We start from the raw sequence: 27,118 nt of genomic DNA on the forward strand, positions 1-27,118 counted from the left end.
TGTGTGTGTGTGTGTGTGTGTGTGTGTTTTTCTAACTGAAGCTGACTCAGACTGCACTTGGCAGTGTTCAGCATTAAATCCTCTGAGTGGTATGATATCTATCTATCTATCTATCTATCTATCTATCTATCTATCTATCTATCTATCTATCTATCTGTTTTCCAGTCATTTTTCTCTCTTGTCTTAATCCTTTGTTGTTGATCATTCCCTCTGTGATGCATCAGAGATCTGCGAGGCAACTCTTTCCAGTGTGGCTGTGAGAACAAGTGGCTGATGACATGGCTGAAAAACACGAATGCCACAGCATCAGATGTCTTCTGCGCAGGCCCCAGTGACATGAAGAGCAAGCGGCTCAATGACCTTCCTATTCCACCGGGCGAATGTATTTCCACAGGTGAAATAACAAGGGCATGATGAAAGGCATTTCTGTCATTCTAAAATCAATAAAAATGTTGAATAATTAATCATTTGCTCTCAAAAAGAAACAGATTCAAGGTTTGCTAACATGTTTCCCCTGAAAACATAGACATATCCACACATGCTGCATAACCTTTGCAAAAAACAAAACAAACAAAACACACACACACACACACACACACACACACAAACACACAAAACACAATACGTTTATATTTGCAGATATAAGAATGAAACTGAGAGCCAAATGCCTGTTCCAAATCTCACAACAATCCATGCAGCAGTTGGTGAAATATTTTGTGCAAAACCTTATGGTCACTTCAAATGACTGTTAAAAAACATACAATCTCAAAAATAAAATATTACTAAGCTGAAAGCCAAATTTAATAGCCCTGAGTACACGAATGAGGCTTCTCAAAGCACTGAAATGTAACTGAAGCTGTGAGTATGTAAATTTTGGTGTTTTCACTTAATCAGCAAACCAGCAGTTTCTGTTTTTGTCCGCATCTCACAGACTTTGTGCGTCATCAGTCCATCCCCATTCAGTCCATATCAGCGGACATCTTCTCCTTCAAAGACGACATCTTTGTAGCGATGGCCGCCCCAAACTCCAACAGCTGCATAGTCATGGAGTGGGATCACATTGAACTGAACTTCAGAAAATTTGATAATATAACAGGTTTGATAACATCCATGAAGCTGGTAATGTTATGTTATTTTTTTTCAGTGTCAGTAGATTTCATGAAAAGACCAAAATAGATCAATGAATGGTCCTGCATACATTTTAACTGCACATCCAAATCATGGATATTGACTAACTGACATCCTCCAGGTCTGAAAACTGAAGTAACAGTTGATAATCAAATGGCCAACTGAGACTTGATCTGACAATTTGAGACAGTTGCCATATATTTAAAATACCCAACTTTACAGAAGAACATTTAAAGAATATTTTTGTGCAAAATACTTTTTTGGTATATAAAAGTAATAACCCCAGCAGCTGTAGTCTCTGTTACATGTGGGTAATCAGATACAGTTCTTCCACCAACTCTGTGTGAAGCTTTTAACCGTGCACCCCACTGATCCTCACTGAACACTTTATTGCAGTAAGACAGGAAATGTCTGATCAAACATCATCTCCCAGCAACCTCCTGCATAAAAAGAAAGAAGGTAACCAGGGGAGCCACTGCTTAGGTTCATCTTCCAACTCACCTGACAACGACGCCTGCTATATGCTAAAGTTAGCTGATAACTAAACACTAGTTGTATAAAAAAGTGAGGCCAGAATCTCTAAAGTCCATTACATTCATCAACAGCTGAAAGAAACAAAAATCCAACTTTGTCATTGGTCTTGTCTTGGTCTGAACTTTGGTCTTTTCATGCTTGACCATAATGATTTTAATACTGTCATCATAGAAGTCATAGAATTCACAGATCCTTCAGAGTATGTTAATTTTCAACCAATACTTTTATTTTCTGTGTTGTATTATTAATGACCAACTTTTCTTCACAGGGAAGTCTGTTGTTGGATGCAAGTCGGTTCTAATGGAAGACCATGTCCTAATAATAGTCACCCAGCTCTTTGGGGGTTCCCACATTTACAAGTTTGATGGTCAACAAAACAAATTCATCAACTTTCAAACTATTGAGGTGTTCAACATCTCGAAGCCAAATGATATTGAAGTCTTTCAGATGGAAGGTCACTGGTACTTTGTGATTGTGGACAGCTCCAAGGCAGGCATGTCTACTCTCTACAAGTGGACTGACCAACCAGAACGCAATGAAACTGGTTTCTACTCCTACCAGTTTCTCCATGAATGGTTTCGTGATACAGATGCTGAGTATGTTGAGGTGGACGGTAAGTCCTACCTGATCTTAGCCAGTCGCTCTCAGTCACCAATCATCTACCTGTGGAACAGGAGTACCTTAAAGTTTATACTTCATAGTGAAATCACAAACGTTGATGATGTAGTGGCTGTCAAAGCTTTCCGGGTGGAGGGTGACTTGTATCTGGCCATGGCTTGCTACATCGGTGACTCCAAAGTCCTCAAGTGGACCAACAAGCAGTTCATTGACGTGCTGCCTCTTCCCTCTCGAGGGGCGATGATCCTCCAGCCGTTCACCTTCGCAGACAGGCACTATCTTGCGCTTGGCAGCGATTACTCTTTCACACAGATCTACCTCTGGGATGCAGAGTCAAAAACATTTCACAAGTTCAAGGACATTTACGTGCAGTCACCCCGGTCATTTACTGTGGTGACCACTGACCGAAGGAGTTTTATTTTCTCCTCCAGCTTCAAGGGGAAATCGATGGTCTTTGAGCATATATTTGTAGATTTAAGCTTATAATAACTACAAAAGCAGTACTGATCAAAATATACAGTGCTTAAAAAAAATTATGAGACCATTGTAAATGCTGGCGGATTAACCTTGCAGAAACATTTAAAAATGACTTGGCAATTACCAGTACTGATAATTTAGGACAGCTGTGGGATGAACCTCATGGTGGTGGTCAAATAAATTTGTTAAGTACTGCATGTTGGTTAGTCGCTTCATAATGAGTGTATGCTGTCAAAGAAGTGTCAAATGCTGTGTATTGTACTTATGCAACTAGATTTATCGTTCTTGGTTTGAAACTAAATTTAATCAAGTTTTCTGCAAATAATGTGATATGGATTCAGAAAATTATGAAGGCTAGGTTAATGTTAGACCAAAGTAACTAAAGGCTGACAGAAATATAATATGACAATGCAACTGCATTAAGAAAATGTTATGGCAATACCAATACATCCTTAAAAAGGCTTGGCTTTTATCATAATTCTGTCAAGCCAACAAGCCAGACACTGTCCACACTAGCCAAAGATATCACAGACTATTACCCTCCTGCCCTACACAGGAAGTTAGTGAGAAGCGTGACCATTTACACCCTACAGCTGATGGTGTAGCTGTGCAAGCAAAACAAACTTTGTATGTCACGTCAAAATGAACACTGGCAAAAGCAAATCATGTTGTATGGTGTTGTATACTCTGTTTAATTTGCCATGTCTGAAGGAAAAAATGACCACTGTTATCGACATTGGTATTGCACAGATGTCACGGTTTTTGTAGTTTCAAAAAATTACAAAAACTGTGACATGTAGCCCTCAAAATTTTGGTATTTGAAAAAAGTGTGCATTTTTGAGGGTTTACGCTTGGAAGTAAAATGCTGAATGTTAGTCAGAAAGTCATGGGGAGTAAAAAAATGGACACTTTCTCTGAGAAGCCATCAAAAATTTTGACGCCATTTCATTGCAGTAAGTGTTATGACTGCAAAGATAAAAGTGCATGATGCACAGTTTTCTTCCTTACCTGAAAACAGAATATCCATCCATCCATCCATCTTCTTCCGCTTTATCCGGGGCCGAGTCGCGGGGGCAGCAGCCTAAGCAGAGAAGCCCAGACCTTCCTCTCCCCAGCCACCTCCTCCATCTTATCTGGGGGAACACCAAGGCGTTCCCAGGCCAGCCGAGAGATATAATCTCTCCAGCGTGTCCTGGGTCTGCCCCGGGGCCTCCTCCCGGTGGGACATGCACGGAACACCAACCCCAGGAGGCGCCCAGGAGGCATCCTTTTCAGATGCCCGAACCAACTTAGCTGGCTCCTTTCGATGTGGAGCAGCAGCTGCTCTACTCTGAGCCCCTCCCGGATGGCCGAACTTCTCACCCTATCTCTAAGGGAGAGGCCAGCCACCCTTCGGAGGAAGCTCATTTCCGCCGCTTGTATCCGCGATCTCGGTCTTTCGGTCACTACACACAGCTCGTGGCCATAGGTGAGGGTAGGGACGTAGATCAACCGGTAAATTGAGAGCTTCGCTTTTACACTCAGCTCCCTCTTCACCATGAGGGACTGGTGCAGCGTCCGCATCACTGCAGCCGCCGCACCAATCTGTCTGTCGATCTCCGACTCCATTCTCCCATCACTCGCGAACAAGACCCCAAGATACTTGAACTCCTTCACTTGGGGCAGGAACTCATCCCCGACCCGGAGTGGGCACTCCACCCTTTTCTGGCTGAGAACCATGGCCTCAGATTTGGAGGTGCTGATCCTCATTCCCGCTGCTTCACACTCGGCTGCGAACCGTTCCAGTGCGAGCTGGAGACCCTCACCCAATGAAGCCAACAGAACCACATCATCCGCAAAAATCAGAGATGAGATTCTGAGGCCACCGAAGTGAAAGCCCTCCGCCACTTGGCTGCGCCTAGAAATCCTGTCCATAAAAATTATGAACAGAATCGGTGACAAAGGGCAGCCCTGGCGGAGCCCATCACCCACCGGGAACGAGTCTGACTTATTGCCGGCAATGCAAACCAAGCTCTTGCAACGGTTGTATAGGGATCGAATGGCCCGTAGCAATGGGCCAGACACCCCATACTCCCGCAACACCTCCCACAGGACACCCCGAGGGACACGGTCGAATGCCTTCTCCAAGTCCACAAAACACATGTAGACTGGTTGGGCAAACTCCCATGCACCCTCAAGTATCCTGGAGAGGATGAAGAGCTGGTCCAGTGTTCCGCGACCAGGACGAAAACCGCATTGTTCCTCCTGTATCCGAGGTTTGACTAGCGGACGAACTCTCCTTTCCAGCACCCTGGCATAGACTTTCCCAGGGAGGCTGAGGAGTGTGATTCCCCTGTAGTTGGAACACACCCTCCGGTCCCCTTTCTTAAAGATGGGGACCACCACCCCGGTCTGCCAGTCCAGGGGTACTGCCCCTGATCTCCACGCAACATTGTAGAGGCGTGTCAACCAGGACAGCCCTACAACGTCCAGAGCCTTCAGGAACTCGGGGCAGACCTCATCAACACCAGGGGCTCTGCCACCAAGGAGTTGTTTAACTGCCTCAGTGACCTCGCCCCCGGAAATTGGCAGGTCATCCCCCTCATCCCCAGACTGCTTCCTCCTCGGAAGACGTGTCAGTGGGATTAAATGGTAAATGGCCTGCATTTGTATAGCGCTTTTCTAGTCCACTAGATTTATATCAAACTACTTTATGGCCATGCTACTGAGTGCCTATTTAATAGCAACATAACATACATAATTTAGTTTTGATTCCTATGCAAAATGTATGATACTAAGTGTTAATATGGAATAATAACCATAATGTCTATTGTGTGCTACTATGTACCTTTAAAGCCTTTGTAGGAGGCCTTTTCATTCAGTCAAAAAACAAGCGTTCCCTTTTCTTTACAGAACGTTTGATATTTGTCATATATTGTAAAGATTTTTTTTCACACATTAAACAATATTGGAGCCTGATTTTTGAAAATTGACAGTTAGATAAAAATGACAAAATGCCAACTAGTATAATCAATGTGTTTTGATAGCTTTGATAACAAGTTTGTCCTTTAATTATTCCTAATGCACTACCAACAGTGATGTATACATATTTTTTCCCACGTCATTAAAAAGTAATGCTGAAAAATAATCATGTTTTTCAGATCTTGAATCCCATGTAAGAACAGTTTGTGGAAATGGATTGAAGAACATTTAACCACACATGTTGTATTAAATTGTTTTTCCATCATGTTTTGCTGATGTAAACATGAAACCATTAAAGTAAAGATAAAGTGTTGCAGACAGCATGTCTTAAACTGAATGTACTGTCCGTGTTTTTTGATTAGCATAAGGACAAAGACAGAATCTCATGTTTTGTTGATTTTAGGAAACAAGAAGATGGATAAAGTATTGTGATAGTGTGGGACAGTTTTCCCTAGTAGTAGTGATTATGGTTCCTTTTATAACCCTGACTTAAATTGCTCGCCACTTGTCTACAGCATGCCATCAACTGTATAAATGATTATTCACTGACCAATCTTAGGGGTTTGTGCTTTACACAAGAGCGTCATAAATACAACTTCAAGCCAAAAAAAAAAGGGAAAACTCACACCAAACAACCATGTAACAACAACAGCACTAGTATAAAAAGGTTTAAGGTTTAGTCACATTTGACAAAGAAAAAGTAATTTAAAGGTTTTCCACGGTAAATCACATCAGGCTCAAAAATACTGTTTATTTGACCTGTATGGTAGAATTTTGGGACACAGGAAGCTCAAATGGCTATTGCATATTTATTCAGTTCAACCAGCAGTTACTTTTGGTCTTACAGCATCACCATCATCATAATCATTATTATCAACAACAACAACAACAATAATACTAAAATCTTGACGACATCTGATAAAATGTCATATTTTGAAATAAAATATAGAGATCAGCTGTATGCTGACAGCGTTAATGCCTGCCTTCGTTTTAATAAAGTTAAACCATCTTATTTTCATGATTTGGCACTAGTTAAGCTATTAAAAAAACAAACAAACAAAACAGAGAAACAAGTATTTTTACCCCAATTCTTATTGACTATTTTATAAATAAAGGGACATTTATTGCCTAATACAGGGGTGGGCAATTCCAGGTCCCGAGGGCCGGTGTCCTGCAGGTTTCAGATCTCACCTTGGGTCAACTCACCTGAATCACATGATTAGTTCGTTTCCAGGCCTCTGGAGAACTTCAGGACATGTTGAGGAGCTAATTTAGCCATTTAAATCAGCTGTGTTGGTTCGACGACACATCTAAAACCTGCAGGGACACCGGCCCTCGGGGCCTGGAATTGCCCACCCCTGGCCTAATACATCATTTGTCACGCTCTCTTACTTGTTTAGGGGTGATTACTATAATAAACACACACAACAGCTCAGCTGTTAGGCATCTCGTTCCGTTTTGGTTATTTTGTTTTAGTCTCTTTCTGTTTTACGAGGTTCTGTAAATGCGACTTGACGCTTTTCTGACGTCGAGACGGACGGAAGTGATGCAAATCGCGTTTCTCGATCGCTTTAATCGGTTTTGACTCTGATTTCTGCAGATGCAGAGGGGTGATGCTTCTGTGAAACTCACTGTGCTTGGGTAACCTTTGTTCCGCCGCAGGACGCGATGGATCCGTCCAGGAGGAGCGAAAGTGACTGGCAGGGGCTGGTCAGTGAGGTGAGACTGCGAAGACGCAGAAAGGACGAGAATGGGGAAAGAGCGTAAAAAACCTTCACTGACGCACAATAATTGTGGGACAGGTGTCCTGACCGGCTAAAATACTGTGGCGTACATGATCGTTTCACTGTTTTAGTTCTGTCTGCTGTCGCTTGTTCGGATCCACTGAAACACTTGTGTCCAAATTAATCCGAGCTCACGGGATTAAATCCCAGCTGCTGTGGTTTCTCTTACCTGCAAGGACTGCACATGTATGAGGAAGAAGATTTGAGTTTCCTTGTGCCTGCTGAGCCCGTTGCCTTGAAAAGTTACTGACTTGCACCACACTGCGAGTTGCAGCTTTAATGAAGAAACACGTTCAGATGGCTGCATATCAACGCGTTTGCTCGAGTATTTCACTTGAGTGCAGTCAGTGTTGAACTGCTTTACATTTAAGCTACTGGAGTAGTTTTATCCTAGTCTATGCTTCATGCTTTGGTTGTGCAATACTTTGCAGACATACACTCATTAGCCACTTTATTAGATACACCCTGCACTGGGTTGAACCCCTTTCCTTTCAGAAGTGCCTTAATTCTTCATGACATTAATTCGACAGAGTACTGGAAACATTTTGGTCCATATTTACATGCTAGCATCACACATCCATGATGTAAAGCTCCTGTCCCACCATCTCTCTCTATTTGACTTAAATCCGGTGAATGTGGAGGCCATTTGAGTACAGTGAACCCCTGCTCAAGAAACTAGTTTTCACAAAGGGTCAGAGGGCATTGTAGCCTCGGTTTCCTGTTCATAGTTGACAGGAGTAGCACCCTGTGTGGTCTTCTGTGGCTGTAGCCCATCTGCTTCAAGATCTCATGTATTGTGCATTCAGAGATGCTCTTCTGCTTTTGAAAATGTTTAACCAATACATCAGATGGACAAGCAGTTAAAATAACAAGGAGCTGCAACGCAAACCGTTGCTATTTTTTTTACCATCAGAAAACGTTTTTGTGCCACTATAGTAGTGTATATATGTGGGTTGTTTTGTTTGTTTGTTTTTCTTTTACATGTTTCACAGTGCATTTGGTCTTTAATGATGACCAGAGAACTCTTTAGCCCTCAAATAATCAAATAACGTTATATCGACTACATGCCAGAAGCTTTTGTTTTTCCTCAAAACCTTGCTTTCTCTGCAGTTCCTGGTTTGTAAGCGGAAGTTGGAGAGTAAGAAAGAAGCTCTTCTGATTCTGTCTAAAGAGCTGGACACCTGTCAGCAGGAGAGGGATCAGTACGAACTGATGGCCAACCAGCTCCGTGAGCGACACCAGGGACTCAAGAAGAAGTACAGAGAGCTCATTGTAAGCTGATCTGACTCCGTTTTAAAAGCTGCATCAGAGCAGAGGATAAAAACTACTGCTATTAAACTTTGTGGCATCTAATGACAACTTCCTTTGTCTTTGTGTCACTGACAGGATGGAGATCCTTCTCTGCCTCCAGAGAAAAGGAATCAAGTAAGAGATTTAAAAATGCTAATCACTGCACGCAGAACTGTCTTAACTGTACTTTGATACACTGGCATTTCACAGTGATGCTGGAGACTTTCAGCAAAGTCAGTAATGTGGTCACAAGTTGGAGATCTCTTTGGATGGGATGCTTGAAGCTTTACTACTAATATTTACTCCTAACTATTAACATCTCTACGGCGCTCTTTGTTTGACAATTACAGCAGCTTTATCTTAGAATAATACATCAGATCTTTGCCTGTCTATTTGTCCACAAACTTCTTATCCGTATCTGATGTTAAGATCTCATCATGCTTCTTAGCATGAAGTGCCAACATCCTAAAATGATCCATTTTTATCTATGTTCCTCTAAAACTTTATAAAGTCATTGTATCATTTTATTTTTACAATGGTAACGTCTGATTTATATCAACAAAAGTTGAGTTTTGTATTATATATTTATCGCGTTACATAGAAACCACTTAGCAACAAGCTCAAATCACCCAGTTTTAGTGTTTATGCGCCTACAGTACAGCACCTTCTAATAGGATGGTATCATTTTCATTTCACAGTCAACCGCATGAACGGCCCAAACAGTGCTGTAGCATGGGTGTGTACTACTTATCATAATGTGTCATAGCATGACACACACAATGTTCTCACAAGTTGCTCTCTGATATAAAACTGTTGGTTAATGACACAGTAACAAAGTCACCACTGAATGAATCACAGATTTAAAAAAAAATAAAAATGTAATGACGATTTTATTTTTATGATGCATTTGTTTACATTCAAACTCAGTGTGCTTAAGATCAACAATAAAAACTGAAAAAACAAGAAGAACAAGAAAATAAAACCTTAAAAGAATTTAACCTGTTTTCTCTCAAAGATCACACAGAAGAAGAAAAAGATTTGGGAAACATATTTAACCACAATTTCTTTCTTTTCTTTTTTTTAAAGAATTTTACGTTTGCTTGTTTGAACCTAATGTTTCAAATTGGAATGATAGAAGCAAATTTTTTTCAAGTACATTATCTGTCGGGCGCTGTACCTGGAAGACTTCTATTATATATATATATTCATTCACAAACCAACTTGACACATGGGGCTAACATGTCTCTGTATTTACTTCATGATCAGGTGAATTTAGCCCAGCTACTGACAGACTCCAGAGAGCGAAACTCTCATCTGTCCGAGGAGGTGAAAGAGCTGAAACAGCGACTACTGGAAGCTCAGGGTGATAACAAGGTATGTTTCTAATGTATATTTGCTGAATCTTTGCCTCTCATTATTCATAAATACATTTCCAACATACCTTTGTACACTTATTTGTCAGTCTAAGTAACGATCAAGTGGATGAGCCTTGTTTATTTTAAGGACAGGTTTCAAATTGTACTGCACAAACACACCAAAGGTGTATAATTGTAGCTTAGTTGAGACTTTTCTTTCTTTGTGCTATCACAGCTTCTACGGATGACCATCACCAAACAGAGGCTGGGAGACGAAGAGGTCGGCGCCCGACACTTTCCCGCGCATGAGCGAGAAGATCTGGTCAAACAGTTAGAAAGGGCGAGAGAGCAGGTGAGAGCCCCCTGCTTGATTTTGACTATTCAGCTGATATTCACATAATGGTTCACTTTTTTATGATTTACATTTATTATATACATTATATACTGCCATTTAATAGTTCTAATTGGTTCTTGCATTAGAAAAAGAAAGTTTATATTTATTTATATTTTATTTGTAAGTATTTTTTTTAATTTATTTTAAAAGCAACCACATGAACCTTATTTCCATTTCAGCAAACCCAGTGTTTTCACCCTTAGCTGTCACAAGGTCACCATATCAGTATCAGATGAATATGATTTAAAAAGTATGATAGTTTAAAATATCACATGAGAAATCAAAGTGTTGTGCAGGAAAAAAATGGAAGCGATTAGCAGTTTTCTTTAAATGTAGGTGAATATTAAAGCTGCTAACACTGGTGGCAATTAGATTTCTTTAAGCTGTGACACTTATTAGATGCTGTGCAGCGAGGTTGCATATCCCTTTCTGTCTGCTATGTGACATTGCAGAACAACCAGTAATTATACTTTAGATAGATGTAAATATATGTCAAGCACAACATGTACCTTTCATCCAAATTGGATTGAATCTGTCCCTTAGGTCAGATTTCCTGTTGCCAGAAGGTGGCGCTAGGATTATAACCGAATATTTGCTTGCAGACCTCTTCTCTTAGCCATAACGTAAAGCTTGGGGGAGATCCGATGATGTTCGTCTGAGTTATAGATGAAATGGCTGACAAAATATCAAAATTCACATTATTTAGCATTTTGATTAAACTGACCAAATAAAAGGCCAGTTTGATTATGAAGGATCTGCATTATTTAGTGTGCAACTGTAAATGGGGGGGAAAGAGAACACAAAAATGCAGGAACGGGGTGCTAGTAAAGCTTTTATGCATAGCCACAAGTGTCATCAACTTTAAGCAATTCTGCTGGTTGTTCAAAGTTTAATTTGTTTTTTGAGTACGTCAAATCTCTCAACAATGGATTAATTTCAGGAAATAATAATAAAATTTGGAGTTTCAAGGAGGTCCTCGCATTAGTTAGAGTTTAATGAGAAGATGATATATATTTGACAAGAAGAGACTTGTATTGCTAGATAAAATTGTTCTACATCTTGAATCTTGTTTGGGTGCAGAACGAGGTGCTGGAGAACAGCGTGAAGTCGCTCACGGATGAGCTGCAGGATGTTCGAGCAGAGCGGGACGTGTTTCAACAGAAGGCTCATCGTCTCAATGTGGAGATGAACCACATTGTAGGGAATGATGATGTCCGCATCTTAGACATCGACGCGCTCTGCATGGAGAACAGGTTTGTTGCTCTTTTAAAAAGATCATTTTAAGTAGTACCTCTGTGATTGGCTGGCATGTTGAAGCAGTGATTTTCAAAAGTCTATTCATGTACACGTGCTGTCTTGCAATATATAGTTACATACACTGATCAGACATAACATTATGACCACTGACAGATCAACTGACTAATTATCTCTTCATCGTGGTACCTGTTAGTGAGTGGGACGTATTAGAAAGCAAGTGAACATTTTGTCCACAGAGTTGATGTGTTGGAAGCGGGAAAAATACGCAAGCATAAGGATAGTTCAGGCTCTGGCCTCTTTCACCAGGATGATGCACCCTGACACAAAAGCAAAAATAGTTCAGGAATGGTTTGAGGATCACAACACCAAGTTTAAAGTGTTGACTTGGTCTCCATATTCCCCCAGATCTCAATCCAATCAAGCATCTGTGGGTTGTGCTGGACAAATAATGAGTCTAGGGACAAATGGGGTCATAATGCTGTGCTTGATCTATATATACAGAATTTAGATAAAGATTTACTGAGAAATTCTTCTCTACTGTTGAAACAGGTTAAACTGAACAGCATTTGTGGTTTCTGACATTTCAGGTATTTGCATGAGCGACTTAATCAACTTCAAGAAGAGGTCAACTTGCTCAAGACAAATCTGCTGAAGTACAAGGTAGTTGTAGTTTTTTTTTCTGTAATTTCATATATATTTATTGTATGTTATCATTTTTTTTAAACTCTTTCTTTTCTCCAAACTGTTTCCTGCTGATGTCAGAGTGCCCTGGAGTGTAGGAAGACCTCTAAAATCAGTGGAAAGCCCAACAGCAGTGCTCTGACTGGGGTGCTTTCTGCTAAACAAGGTCAGAGGAATCATGCTAGTTCAAACATCTACACTTTCTATTATGCACATATTACCCTTTAAATGTGTGAGTTCAGTTTTATTCAGTGTCTCGTGGGAAATGATGACTGCTGTTTCTTTTAACCGTGGCTCGTGACGTGCTTGCAGTGAAGGAACTGCTGCTGTCTGAAGAAAACGGCTGCAGTTTGCCGGTGACTCCTCAGTCCATCTCAGACCTCAAATCTCTCGCCACAGCCCTGCTGGAAACCATCCACGAGAAAAACATGGTGATTCAGCACCAGCGCCAAATCAACAAGTACTAAAATTCAGACTTCACTCGCACTCTTATTATGTGCTCCATAGATCACGGGTGTCAAACTGCATTATAAATAAATGCTCCTGTAGTAAATGAAAGAAATCTGTTAGCATGAGTTGGTGGACTTAAATTGTAAGAAATAAATGTGTAAAATTACAGAAAAAGCTCTGGTGTGCCGTTGCCCAGACTGTTCTGCAGAACGTTTTTGTTAAGTCACAGAAAACTTTTTGTTTTGTTCTTAGTATAAATGGCCTTGGAGTCTTTGCTATTAATAAAGCCTGCAAAATTTATGAAAATGAAGTTAATAGTCCATAATGTATGCCCTCCTTCACATTTTCCAAGACTGCCAGGCTGATTTTGCCCTCTAGGCCTTTTATTTGACACCCCAGCTGTAGATTTTTAGCCACTTCACTTCTTGATGTAATGATGGGTCAACTGCAATATCCTTTTTTTTTTCCCCCATTAGGATTCTTGGAAATCGAGTAGCCGAGCTGGAGAAGAAACTAAAAACACTGGAGATGTCCGGATTATGGAGCCTTCCAGGTTATTATAATTGTCTCAATATACTGAGACATGTGCATATCACTCTAACCTGTGCTAAGAATACTGTTTTTACAATAATTCCTCTTCCTTTTTCTGCCCTTTTGCTTCTTGCAACCTGGAGGCCTGACTTATAATGTGTCTCTGGGAATATGCGGAAGTATGTTTCTCCAAAAACTATGTCATCTACGTCATAAACGCTCAACTTAATCTTCTTCTCATAACTACCAACACTTCTTATCGCTATCTAATCCAACCTTTTTTAAGTAGCTGTTTATGTGAACCACTTTTCTGAAAGCTTACTTTGACTGTTTTGTGATAACAGGGGGAAGAGACGCCATCATCCTGAACACGCAGCTAGTGGATTCGACCGATCCATCTGATTCTCCGGGACAGAACGGTGATTATTCAGTGGAGTTATTCCTCTATTGGTCAACAGCAGTTAAAATAGGAGCTGCATTTCTTGAATGTTATTTTTCTGATTTGTTCTTAAAGGTGACAAAAGGGCAAACAAACCAGCTGAGCACGAGAGCTCTCCAGAAGACAGTGTAACACCAGCTGCGTCAGATTTTCAAGATGACGCACCAACACCATCATCGTGTGTCGAGGCCTCGAACCAAAACTGCTCACCACAGTTGGACGAGCAAGAGTCCTCAAGGCCTCAAACAGAAATGCCAGCTAGTGAGGAGTGCCAGGAAAGTGGCCAATCACAAAGCGCCGCGGTTTTTACCAGTTTTGCAACAGAAGAGGGTCTGAGTGACTCCAGTGCTGATGTGAAATACTTGAACAGACCTGATCCCTCAGACCCCGGCCACTCACAGCAACTCTCAGAGAACTCAGTCCCAACAGCTGGAGGAGCGGAGGAGTCAGATGAATGCACTGTAGGGGGGGAAAGTGTTGAAACAGAGTGTAATGTAATAGAGAGAAATAGTCACGTTACATTATCTACTACTGTGTCTACTGCAGCCTCCGAAGAGCAGCAGGAGGACGTCCTGACTACCGCGGATGTTTGCAGTAGTCAGGAGTTGTGATGTCGCACAGCATTAGGAAAAAATCAAAACTAATTAAAGTATTTACAAAATCCATAAAGCTCTTTAATTATTTTTTAAATAATTCAAAAATCAAGAAAACTGATAAACGAATCTTTGGAAAACAGCATATTAGATTTCAGATGAGTGTGAATGAATCAACAGTGACTCCTACCAAACTGAAGAGTATTAACGATACTCTTCAGATGCTCTATTGTATCTCTGCTTTCACTCGGTGCATTGTCTGAGTTCTGCACCACCTTTTGAACTGATGTCAATGTGACCTAAAGTAACTGGACACCGGTGATTCGTCATCCCCCAAACCATACTCGCAGGAGTAACAATATTCGCTCCTGTGAGAGTTTCTCTGAGAGTTTTAAAACGTTCATTCATTCACTCGCACGTTTCATGTAGTCTGCATATCTAATGTGGCAAAACAGTGATTTCTCTTTATTAACGCCAGAAAAGATGCATGCATCAGTGCTGTATGTGTTATACTTAAAGGTTTCTTTCTGCTTTTTGAAGGTAACATTTACAGAGTTGTCTGCTTTAGGCGTATGAATTCTTTTGCTTATTAAATCACATAATAAAAAGGAGTTAATGATGATCTTTTAAATGACCTTTGTTAGGTCATGGACCGGCTCCTTACTGTCAAGAATTCAGCCCTGGCATGATTTAATTCAGTCACCACGAGGATAAAAGCAATTTGACAAAGATGACAGGAAGCACTGTGTGCTTGTTCTAAATACGATGTGCCCAACGTGAACCAAGCACAAACAGACCTTCTGCTTTACTTAACATTCGCAGCGTATAATCAGCAAAGCCGCATATGACAACGCTATGAGTTCATGAGACCGTATGATGATGTGATATGTCAACAATGTAAAAGCTAACTCAAATGGTTAACATTCAGAGACTACATGTTCTAGTAGTGCTTTTTTATCACATCAAATATTACGAAACGGTCAGATAATGTACAGAACAAGCAATATGTTATCAGAAAGTATAATAAAAAATGTGGTTATGATCTGAGAGGAGAGCTAAAAAAGAAAAAAATAGGGTGAACAACAAAGAAGAGCTGGTTCAAATTAACCTGTGCAGTGAATTTGTGGAATAATATGGAGAAGTTTTTTGAAAATGTGCACAAATATAAATCAGTCTTAAGAAATTATACATGGAAAAAACCACTTATAAATCAGTATATGGAAGCAGAGTATTAAATATTAAACTCTGCGTGGATATTTGGGTTGAACACTGAGGTGATATGATGGTTATACTGTGCATAAAGATATAAAAATATTTTTATATTGTTGTATAGGTACATTTATGTATAGATACAGGTATATATTATGCTCTATAACCAAAAACAGACATATGATTTAAACAGGAAGTAGGAATTGGAAAGCATTTGCTTCCTTCTACTCCTTTTCGAACAGGAAATGGTCAGTATTTTATGGGGGATCAGTCTGTGGAGTTTATTTAATATAATGGCTTCTTTATTTCATACCCATTTTTTAATATTTATTAACATTTGTTACTTATATGTTGGAAATAAAGATTTCATTCCTTTTATTCATTCAAATATGAGATGAGAGAGATGATGAGATGAGATGAGATAGCCTTTATTTGTCAGTTGCAGGTCTTTTGCCCACAACCGAGATGACAGACCTTGCCGACCGTACATACAATACACAAACATCACATTGGGGAGACGGGTCAGGCTAGATAGCGAGGAAAAAAAACATCGAAATGTGTAACACAAAAGGATAATACAGGAATGCACAGATATCAACACACCATGTGTTAAATGCTATACGACAGCATGCTACTGTGTAAATTAAGACAGTCGGTTGTTTCTTTTATCTGACCTAATTTATTGACAGACATTTGATAATTACAAGAGTCATTTCTCGAAGCTCCTCCTGAAATATAACACACTGACATCTTGATCTTTTTTTTTTTTTTTATTAGAAAATTTGTACAAATTACCTTTTGTTTTTTACTTTAAAAACCATTGTATTTGTATGCATTTTTATGTATTCTGTATTTATTTATTTTTACACAAGACCACAGCTACGACTAACTAACTTCGAGCTACAAAGACAGCACAGCTGAGGCTGATGGTACTGGAATTTATTTCAATAATTTTGGTCACAACTTAAGGACCAGGATAAGCTGAGAGGTGAATCTGATGATGGAGCCAAAGGAAAAGCAGTCCAATCATATATTTGGTTTGTTGATACTCCAACCAACCAACTGTACCATTACTAATATTGAACACCATAATTATGCTAATTTGTAGTACGAAAACTCTTGAACAATTATTAAAGCATTTTTCTAATACTTCTAAGAAGCTACTATGCATTTTGGCAGGATGTGGGTTTAACCACCTCGTTATTTTTTTTCTTGGTATCAAACTGGAAGTAGAGTATAGCACACTACTGTAGGTTAATTCCTCCTCAGCCGCCTGGAGTACTGCTTAAAGTTCATATTCCAGAGATTGGGGGACGAAACCCCAATAATACAGCATGCGAGCCTTCGGCCTGCGTTTCCATGCAGCAGGCTCCCAGCGTCTCCACCATGCCCTAAGTCGTCTATCTTTTCATGAATCACCACTGCTCTCCCAAACACAGACAGGCTTCCAAACAGTGTTGCATCAGATTCTAGCATTGTATTAATCTTCCCTTGCTGGGGCTCAAAGTTTCCAAAGTCTCCAGGGTGGTTAGGGTGATTTACACCATATGGATTGTAGTGGCCACCGGTGGAGTCACATCCCCGGCTCAGGTCTCCATACTGATGGATGTGCACCGCTCTGGGCTCCGGACTGCCGTCTCTGGGGAAGCCACTAAACCGGAGAAGGACCTTGACTTTCTCCTGAGGATGATCCTGCTTGAACAACACATGGCCGTACACTTTGGGCAGGTCCTCCGGGAGAGAGGTGCTGGGTCTCACCTTGCAGACTGCATACAGGGTGCCGTTGTTCTGCAAGACCTCTGGAGCCAATGTGTCGCTGGATGCTAAGACACATTGTTGACAGCCTGCCAGCAAAACCAACAAAGCAGCTTCCAGTATACCCACTGACCTGTAAGATATTAAAAAAAAATTAGGACAAGGCCCCTTTGGCATGAAGGACAATTAGTGACTATAGACCAATTAAGGCAATATCTAGATTGTTCACCTTGGTAAAAAAAAAAAACGTCCTGCTATTGCATTTCACAATACAGCAGTACATTCAGAAATATTGTTATTGTTAAGAATCCACACTGGGGAAGCTGTAATTATGTAATTATTATCGCTGACATGTTATGTAACTGCTAAAACTCAACTCTACACAGGGTTTAAACGAGCCTCTCTTATATCATAGAACAATTTTACATAATTTTTATTTACAATCTCCATCTGCATCTAGGTATAAGGTGTACTTTAATTTACTTTAATGTAAAACTTCAGTGTTTCTAAGTCTGAGGACAAAGTGGCACTCAAAAGCTTCTCAGTTAATGTTTTTCTGACGATGTTTTTAGGCGCACACAACATCGCCCGAAAGTACAAGTGGTTAACTACAGACTAAATGTCGCAGGAATGCAAATAAAGTTAAGTACACAGTGCCAAACAAAGTCCACTTACGCGTATCGATGCATGGTCACCTGTAAAAGGCGCAGAAAAGGCTGTAAATTAAACGTAATGGTTTTCACAAGCCGAGCGCTGCAGTCTGCAGGGTGAGGATGCAAAGCGTTTTCAAACAATGTTGTGTAAACTCTTGTGAACAAATGGGCGTTGCTGTTTGGCGAGGGTGGAGCAAGGGACTTGACAAGTCTTTTGATGATTTGATGAGTAGATCTCGAAATATTCGACCCCGTTACATAACCGTTCAGTTTGTGGGTAACAACAGAAAATGAAATATTTTATTGTTCTCACGTGGTATCACACGGAGTCATTTTAACAAACCGAGGACGTTTTGCCTGATAAGAGCATAATCACGTCTGTGTAAACTCGATTCATAGAAACCTTAACGCTCAATGTACCACGTTCTCCAACCACGTTTGTCCGTGATTTGGGAGAGGGCGCAAACTGACAGGGTCAGCCTGATGTTGCTTGTGTCGCACTTGTGCCCATTATTATTATTATTATTATTATTATTATTATTATTATTATTATTTAAAATGAAAGGGCAGCACAGAGTCCTATGAAAAACTAAGTACATCTATTACTGCTCCCACAGGAATTAAGAGCAGCCAGATGTTCCTAATCAAATACACTTGATAGTCAATCGTCAGAAAGTGTGAGCACCTCCATAAAAGCCAGTTTGTTGGTCTGGAGCATTCAGGTGCCGCAGTCTTCCCAGGAGTGGATATCCCAGCAAATGTATACATAAGTTCATAAATGTATTAAGAATAAATAGCTAAATAAAACAAGAGCAGTTAGCATGTTAAATGTTTACATTCATGGCAATACAAATAGAAAAAGCCTGAACAAGTATGGCTTGTTTGGAAGGGTGTCAAGGACAAAGTGTCTTCTTTCCAGGAAAACCATGACAGCACAACTTAGGTTTACAAAGCTGAACAAATCACAACTCCTGTAGAACAATGTCCTTTGGACAGATTGGAGCAGAGTGGAGATGTTAGGCAATAATGCAAAGTGCCACATTTGGTGAAAACCAAACATAGCATTTTCAGGGGTGATGAGGGGTGATGATTTGCAGTAGTTTGCAGCCACAGGGTCTGGGCACCTTGCAGTCAGTTGACCATGAAGTCCTCTGTATACCAAAGTATTCAGTAGTCAAATGTGAGCCCATCTTAGCCAAAAAAACTGATCCTGCAACAGGACAATGAATCCAAGGAGACCTGCAAATCTACAGCAGAATGTCTGACAAAGTAAAGAATCGTAGTGTTGCAATGGCCGGTGTGGTGGGGCGTTACGAGAGCTGTGCATGAACCAATGAATGCAAACCTCAATGAAATGAAGCACTCTGCAGAGTCGGCCATAATTCCTCCACAGTGATATATGACACTAGGACTTTATAGAACCCATGGGAAAACCTTTCATATGACTTTATAGTAGAATAAAAAATATTTTTGATCTATGCTCAATCATCCAGGTAAGTAAATCTGTACTGTTTATAAGGTTTCGGTGGATGAGTGACAAAATGTTTCTCCCACTGAAAACGTTACATCCATATGAACACTAAAAATATATATATATAATTTTGTTAACTGTAATAGATTAGGCCTAGAATTTTCCCCCAGTGACACACTATAAGCTCCTACCACCACTTCTAAAACATCTGTTTTCGTAATAATAAATAGATGTGCCTGATTTCCTGTGTGGTACGATTATCAAATTCATTGTTTAGGGACCAGTAGCTCAAACAAATGGGCAAAAAACGTGTTTTTATTTGCTTGTTTTTAATGTGCCAAATTTCTTTGAAATCCAATAGAAAATAAAAAGTATTATATGGTTATATGACTATATATAGAGCATTGATAATAAGTGAAAATCCATTTGAAAGAGATTGCCGTGGAAACACCAGTGAAGACTCCACAACAGTAGGTGGCGCTTGCTGAAATTGTGTTACACAAATACGAAAAGAAGAAAACACTTCGGTCGGAGAACTTGCAGCACAGGAATCAGGAAATATAACCTGCCGGGTAGACCTGTGCCCGCGTTAATTGTTTCACAGAAAGCCACATTTTACCTTTAAGATGTCAAAAAGACATCGTTTGGATTTAGGTGATGACTACTCCTCCAGCAAGAAGAGGTCCGACGGGTGAGTGAAGTCCCACAGTTATCGCTCTCAAACTAGTCGGGTACAAGCTAACTGCTAGCTGCCGCTCTCGGTCACCATGGATGGAAGATGGAAGCTGAGAAAATATAACCCTAAGCTGCTCATGCTGCAGCTCTGCTTTATTCGCTGTTTCTTGATAGCACCTGAATGATCGTGCAGCGCGAACAGAAACGTGCTAAGTGCTTGTATTAAAAAAAATACCGTAGACGTTGGGCTAACAAACGAAGCATCAACGTTACCTTCATCGTAGCGGGGGCACGTGTGTTTGGCTAACGTTAACATAGCTCCTTATCTAACCCGTGTTGGTTCATCTAGCCAGCCGTGGCTTCGATTTAAAAGACTGTGATTTGGTTCTTAAAATAGCCATCTAGTGTTGTACTATACTAGCTGCGAATTAAAATTGTCCTTGGCGCCGATTAAGCTAGCAGAAACTTTAGCGTCTCTTAGCACTCACATGTTTTACGTTGTGCTCGTGTGTGTTTATCTCAGTGAAAACCTCCACAACAGACTTACAGATGCGAAAGAAATCGTGGCAATTCTTTTTAAATTTGCAGGATTTCATTGAGATTGATTGTTCAAACTATCAGTAAAAGTAGACTAAATATTGACAGTTTGCAAATAAGTATATTGTGACCCATTAATTGTAAACAATTTGTATAAAAATAAATAAACATATAAACTTTTAAGGCCTCAAAGTATTTGATGTGATGTTAGAAACATTTGCTGTAACTGTGTGTGCTTGTTAAACTGACAGTGTGCACCCACTGCAGATATGTCAGTATCTGTCTAAATGCAAAAGTAAACGTCAGGTAGTTTAGAAGTGGCACTGCTATAAGATCATAATTTAAACAGACTAGTGTCAGGTTCGTTTTATAACTTTAAAATATCACAACACAAAATCATAAGTATGAGGACAGCGGTGTAGAATGCAAAGGAGTGACAGTTGGGTTCAAGGTGGGCGTGGGATTACACCAGGGATCGGTTCTGAGCTCCTGCTTGATTGCCATGGTGATGGACAGACTGACAGATGAGTTCAGGCAGGATCCTCTGTGGACTATGAAAACAGAGGATGGATCTGCAGAGAGCAGGTGGAGGAGAGTCTGGATAGAAAAAGAATGAAAGTCAGTAGAACTAAGACAGAATACATGTGTGCGTGAATGAGAGGGAGACAAGTGGAAAGGTGGAGTTACAAGTAGTAGAGATGGTAAAGATGGATGAGTTTAAATAGCTATGAACTGAGGAAAAGAAATGTGAAGAAGAGAGTGCAGGTAGAGTGGTGTGGGTGGAGACCAGTGTCAGGGGTGGTGTGAGACAGAAGGATGGAAGCAAGAGTGAAAGGGGACATTTATGAGACAGTTGTGTAACCTGCTATGACTCTGATTTGGACATGGTGGCACTGACAGAAAGGTAGGTGGCTGAGCTGGTGATGTCAGGTTTTTATTAAGAGTGACCAGAATAGGCAGTGCATTAGAGGGACAGCTCAGGTTAAGCAGTTTGGAGACGAAATTATAGAGGCAGAAAGAGGAGGGATAGTAGATATATTGCACAAATGATGTTGAGTATGATGTTTCCAAGCATGAGGGAATGAGGAGGACCCCAGACAAGATTCATGGATGTAGTGAAGGAGGACTTCATTACATCCATGGGTATTGTAGTGGGTGCGATAGAGGAGGATGCAAGGGATAGGGTGAGATGGAGGCTCACTATGGCAAATAAATTTGCAATAGGCTGTCATTTAGTGGCTATCTATTAAAGTGGTGAAAAGGTCGGTAGACAGTTTAAACATGTTGAACGCATCAAGCATGCTTGAATATGGGAAACATTGGACAATGTCCCAACTTTACTCTCATTGCCCTGAGATTGCAAACTGTAGCCTGATTATTTCTTTTACAATTAGAATGTTGACAATGATGTGCTGTTCTAATGTTGACAGGAGAGACCGGGACCGTGACAGAGACCGCGAGGACCGTTCGAGGGATAGGGACCGAGACAGAGACCGTGATCGGGACAGAGACCGGGACAGAGAACCAAAGCCATCTAGTGCCCCATCTAACAGCACACCCGCTGCTTCAGCCTTACCACCGCTCAAGCAAATGGTCCTACAACAGCAGATCAACCCATTCACCAACCTGCCCCATACTCCCCGCTACTATGAGATCCTGAAGAAGAGGCTACAGCTTCCAGTGTGGGAGTACAAGGAAAGCTTCACTGACATCATCACACGTCACCAAAGCTTTGTGCTTGTTGGAGAGACTGGCTCCGGCAAGACAACACAGGTATGAAGTCAAGTAGATTGGTGCGTCTCTTATGTGTCAGTAATCTTGTGCTACCCTTGCTGAAAAAAGCCAACAGTGTGATGGCACAGTGTAAATGCATATCATTTTTTTTAAAAATTGATATTCTCTTGATTTGGTTTTATTAGATTCTCTGCAACCTTTGATTAAATCTGCAGATCCCACAGTGGTGTGTGGATATGGTTAGAAGCTTGCCTGGTCCTAAGCGGGCAGTAGCCTGTACTCAGCCCAGAAGAGTAGCAGCCATGAGTGTGGCTCAGAGGGTGGCGGACGAAATGGACGTCATGCTTGGACAGGAAGTTGGCTACTCCATCCGATTTGAGGATTGTAGCTCTGCCAAGACTATATTAAAGTAAGTGGTGCTGTGAGTGAATGAGATGGTTTGATTCAGAGAATCTGCTTTTCACTGGCACAGAGCAGCCCAGCCTAACAAAGCATTTTTGTTTCTTCAGGTACATGACAGACGGTATGTTGTTAAGAGAGGCCATGAATGACCCACTGCTGGAACGATATGGTGTGATCATTCTGGATGAGGCTCATGAGAGAACTCTGGCCACAGACATCCTGATGGGAGTACTGAAAGAAGTGGTTCGTCAGAGATCAGATCTGAAGGTATTTTTTTTTTCTTCACCCAAGTGGGATGTAATTTTAATGTATCTATGTCTTTACAAACAGGTGCTTCCTAGATTAAAAAACCCCCAAAAAAAACCAAAAAACCAACTAATCTAGCTGATTTAAAAACAAGATTTAATTTCTACTCAGAATATTTAAAACATTTTGTAAGGAAAACAAAAGCAGGTGTGCCAGGTGAATTATGCTTCTTTCTAGTTGCCTCAGAAGTTGGATGTTGGATTTAGGAGTGACACCACTCACAAGTTGAGTATGTTCCAGTAGTAAAGTTAGAAATGCAACGAGCAGCAGGATTTGTTTAGCCATTCATGCATCAGTAGGAAATGGACAGTTCAGTAGGAAATATCACTAATGGAGCATGTCAGTGGTCATTAGCCATGTTAAATTAAGCAGTGTCTACTGGAGGTGGCCTTTGATGCTTGCCATGGTTGTAATTTGTTATCACTTTAGTTATCCCCAGAAAATGTAATTTTGCACACAAAGCTGGATTGGATGTGGCCACTAAAGACGCTGGTTAGAATTCCAACCAGGGACAAAGACCAGAAGAGACAGGAAGTCAGAAATTGGGACAGTGTGGAGAATCTGGTCAATGTAAAAAAACAAAACAAAAAAGAAACCTGGGGTAGGCTAAAACCTCCACTTTTAGAGGTTTCTGGTGTGATTTGAAGTTGTGTGAATGACAGAAGAAAATGCAGATGGGGTATTTAATGTATAGAGAAGGATGATTGCATACATAGGAATTTTCATAAAAGCTCCATCTTTTGTTACCATGTAATAACATTAAGAGCACTATACAGCTAATATCATACAGAGATGATACCATTGCAGATATTTGTAAGATTTAAGTATTTTATATACCCACATATAAACTTTGTGTGCAGGTGATTGTCATGAGTGCCACACTAGATGCTGGGAAGTTCCAGGTATACTTTGACAGCTGTCCTCTTCTAACTATTCCTGGACGTACACATCCTGTTGAGATCTTTTACACTCCGGAGCCAGAGCGGGACTACCTTGAGGCGGCAATCCGTACTGTCATCCAGATTCATATGTGTGAGGAAGAGGAAGGTGATTGTCTTCTCTTCCTCACCGGTCAAGAGGTAAAGCTCATAATTCTCAGGTTACAGTTCCAGTAGACTTTAATTTGAAGCAGCACACCCTCCACTGATTCAAAATGCAAGGTTATAATACTTTTTTTTTTTTTTTTTTTGTTCTTTCAGGAAATTGATGAGGCATGCAAACGGATCAAGCGTGAGGTAGATGACCTGGGTCCTGAGGTCGGAGACATCAAAATCATTCCACTGTATTCCACGTTGCCTCCACAGCAGCAACAAAGAATCTTTGAGCCTCCTCCTCCAAGGAAGCCAAATGGTGCAATAGGAAGAAAGGTACAAGTTTGAAATAAAGTCAAGGAGATTAAGGTTTTAAAATGCATTTCCTGTAAATTTGCTGAAGGTATTACATTCGCAGATGGTTTTTAAGGCTAGTGGAGAATAATGATGACCAATAACATTCATTTTGTACATCAGTTTTAAAGTTATTGCAGTTTCACGTCATTTACATAGTTGTCTTTATTATCTCAATAGCCTGCATTGTAAGATGTAGGTTGTTTTTTTTTTTTGACTGACACTAGGGGGCACTAAAGTATTCCTGAAGTCTGATTCTGGGACGCAAATGTTACCCTGTGTGTATTACAAATGGAAAGAAAAGAAACTGATTTCTGATAATGCACAGTAGATCAGACCAAGGATAATATATAACAGAATTCTTATATCTTTAAGAAAAATGCATATTCAGGCCATTTTTGGCAAAGAAAAAGTGCCAATACTGTGCTGTGGCCTAAATATAATGGATGAGTTTTGCTTTTGTGTGCAGAAACCCCTTTTAAACAAACAAACAGATTCTCACCTATCAGGTTTCAAATATTTTACATCACTTTGCTTCTTCCCTCAGGTTGTGGTGTCGACAAACATCGCTGAGACTTCTCTAACAATTGATGGCGTGGTGTTTGTCATTGACCCTGGATTTGCCAAACAAAAGGTAGACCAAAAGTGACTAACCTGATTGCTCAGCTTTATGCTTAGTTTGGTCTCAAGTGATGTGAAAGTGACTGAAATGTAGATGTTTATGATTTTGTTTTTGTTTTTTTCATCTCATTGTAGTAATCTATCATGAGAGCTGTTGTACCTAAACATGCTTTGCCACGTGTGTCTAGGTGTACAATCCTCGAATCAGAGTGGAGTCTCTGCTCGTTACAGCCATCAGTAAAGCTTCTGCCCAGCAGAGGGCAGGACGAGCTGGAAGAACACGTCCAGGGAAATGCTTCCGTCTCTACACAGAGAAGGCCTACAAAACAGAGATGCAGGCAAGTGATTTTGTTGTTGTTGAGGTTTGGATAAAGGCATCGTAAACTGTGAAGGACCTTGTATGTCCTTCACAGGGGACACACAGATTTTCAAATGCACCTGAAATTTTGGTTTGGAGGCTTTTGCAAAGAAGCGGCAGTGTGAGTCACAGAAGCCCAAAATGACATCAGCTCATCAAATGAAAGGAAACTTTATACCGAATACTGAGTTATGCTGAACTAACCTGATTCCTGAAACATTGAAATAAAGTTATATTGTAGTAAACTTTCCTAAATTAGAGGCATACCATCAGACTGCTGCCTTCATATGGATGCAGCAGTGTCAAGAAGTAAGAGTTTACACAGTGTAAATACTGCAGACGTCACTTCACATTCATGATCATTTGTAGATCACGCGGATTGCTTGAATGGTGATCACTCAAGCACAAAGATTTAAACTCTTTGCTGCCTTCGAAGTGAACAATCTGCCATATAAATTCAGCGGTATGTCTTCTCCACAGTTTGCCCTTGTACATAGGTCGCTCATGTTGTGTGACAAAGGCTCTCAGACATTATGCTAAGAGCTCTGCCCTTGTTAGCACCTCATATCCCCTCACTTCACCACATCAGGTTAATCTTTGTGCTGCTCGCTCCTTCTTCAGGATAACAACAGTCATTATATTTGACTTTATTATCGTCCCTTTTTAGGATAACACATACCCTGAGATTCTTCGCTCAAACTTGGGATCTGTAGTGCTTCAGCTTAAAAAGCTGGGTATTGATGACCTCGTCCACTTTGACTTCATGGATCCACCTGGTAAGTCAGCCTGCAGTCTTATTGTGAACTGTAAGTAGTCCTTTTATGCTAGTTAGCCATGGCTAGCTGACCTCACAGTCTCTCCTCCATGCAGCTCCTGAGACGTTGATGAGGGCCCTTGAGCTGCTTAACTACCTGGCAGCTCTCAACGATGACGGTGACCTGACGGAGCTGGGCTCCATGATGGCAGAATTTCCTCTGGACCCCCAACTGGCAAAGATGGTCATTGCGAGCTGCGAGTTTAACTGCTCCAACGAGATCCTTTCCATTACTGCCATGCTGTCAGGTAATGCCCAGGACTGGGCTGACATCTTACTTGCCTGCTGTAGGCCAAGTCCCTTTGGGTTAACACTTCTGATTACAGGTAGTGTTAAAAATAATCCCAATGTACGTCCAGTTTGTGCACATTTTCTACTCCTCTAAACCAGCCATTCCCAAAGTCAAGAGTGCTGCGACCCATTTAAAACACAGAATATCCCACGGGGCCCACCAAGTCTTATCTATCTCTTGCATAATAAATTTACTGAATAATGATGAGATGTATAGAAAGCTTATTAAAGAGGTGCTATTATCCTTTTCTTTATTCTGTCTCATGTATAAAAGGTACTGTCAAACTGAGGGATGCTCATAGAGCTGGGCGATATGAGATTTTTTTCATATCAGGATATGTTTTTTTCATTTCAGGCGATAACGATATCTATCACGATATAAGCCAAATAACTATATTTGTAAGATTTAAATGTG

General features: G+C 40.6%; 4 protein-coding genes across 5 annotated transcripts in view; 3 read left to right on the forward strand and 1 right to left on the reverse strand.

Moving 5' to 3' along the window:
• LOC102201495 (leucine-rich repeat LGI family member 2) overlaps positions 1-3,153 on the forward strand; it is a 4,544-nt gene extending 1,391 nt beyond the window's left edge. Inside the window, exons 6-8 of the mRNA XM_005726777.1 lie at positions 225-394; positions 932-1,096; positions 1,931-3,153. Of these exons, the coding sequence (XP_005726834.1) occupies positions 225-394; positions 932-1,096; positions 1,931-2,766 (1,171 nt within the window). The 3' untranslated portion in view covers positions 2,767-3,153. The remainder of the gene's footprint in view (positions 1-224; positions 395-931; positions 1,097-1,930) is intronic.
• A 3,891-nt stretch (positions 3,154-7,044) lies between these two features.
• LOC102201794 (coiled-coil domain-containing protein 149-like) lies at positions 7,045-14,897 on the forward strand. Of its 2 annotated transcripts, XM_005726778.1 has the most exons (14): positions 7,045-7,120; positions 7,319-7,437; positions 8,613-8,774; positions 8,889-8,927; positions 10,059-10,166; positions 10,383-10,499; positions 11,622-11,794; positions 12,386-12,458; positions 12,561-12,645; positions 12,792-12,939; positions 13,406-13,482; positions 13,604-13,639; positions 13,805-13,879; positions 13,975-14,897. In XM_005726778.1, the coding sequence occupies exons 2-14, from the start codon at positions 7,387-7,389 to the stop codon at positions 14,508-14,510; spliced, it is 1,680 nt and encodes a 559-aa protein (XP_005726835.1). In that variant the 5' UTR covers positions 7,045-7,120; positions 7,319-7,386; the 3' UTR covers positions 14,511-14,897. The 2 variants fall into 2 exon arrangements, with proteins under 2 accessions (XP_005726835.1, XP_005726836.1); XM_005726779.2 differs by lacking the exons at positions 7,045-7,120; positions 13,604-13,639 and having other exon boundaries at positions 7,129-7,437.
• Positions 14,898-16,524: 1,627 nt separating this feature from the next.
• On the reverse strand, positions 16,525-18,257 carry LOC102202261 (superoxide dismutase 3). The gene is made up of 2 exons (XM_005726780.1): positions 18,132-18,257; positions 16,525-17,589 (listed from the first exon to the last, which is right to left on the reverse strand). The coding sequence occupies exons 1-2, from the start codon at positions 18,143-18,145 to the stop codon at positions 16,956-16,958; spliced, it is 648 nt and encodes a 215-aa protein (XP_005726837.1). The 5' UTR covers positions 18,146-18,257; the 3' UTR covers positions 16,525-16,955.
• A 1,769-nt stretch (positions 18,258-20,026) lies between these two features.
• The window catches only part of LOC102202544 (pre-mRNA-splicing factor ATP-dependent RNA helicase DHX15), an 11,672-nt gene continuing 4,580 nt past the window's right edge, over positions 20,027-27,118 (forward strand). The window contains exons 1-10 of the mRNA XM_005726781.1: positions 20,027-20,271; positions 22,223-22,565; positions 22,742-22,935; positions 23,036-23,195; positions 24,095-24,313; positions 24,434-24,601; positions 25,167-25,253; positions 25,429-25,578; positions 26,266-26,374; positions 26,469-26,660. Of these exons, the coding sequence (XP_005726838.1) occupies positions 20,207-20,271; positions 22,223-22,565; positions 22,742-22,935; positions 23,036-23,195; positions 24,095-24,313; positions 24,434-24,601; positions 25,167-25,253; positions 25,429-25,578; positions 26,266-26,374; positions 26,469-26,660 (1,687 nt within the window). The 5' untranslated portion in view covers positions 20,027-20,206. The remainder of the gene's footprint in view (positions 20,272-22,222; positions 22,566-22,741; positions 22,936-23,035; positions 23,196-24,094; positions 24,314-24,433; positions 24,602-25,166; positions 25,254-25,428; positions 25,579-26,265; positions 26,375-26,468; positions 26,661-27,118) is intronic.

The sequence above is a fragment of the Pundamilia nyererei genome, unplaced genomic scaffold (genome assembly GCF_000239375.1).
Source record: "Pundamilia nyererei isolate P.nyererei 1_Seehausen unplaced genomic scaffold, PunNye1.0 scaffold00022, whole genome shotgun sequence".
In the NCBI taxonomy this organism is placed as follows: Eukaryota; Metazoa; Chordata; class Actinopteri; order Cichliformes; family Cichlidae; genus Pundamilia; species Pundamilia nyererei.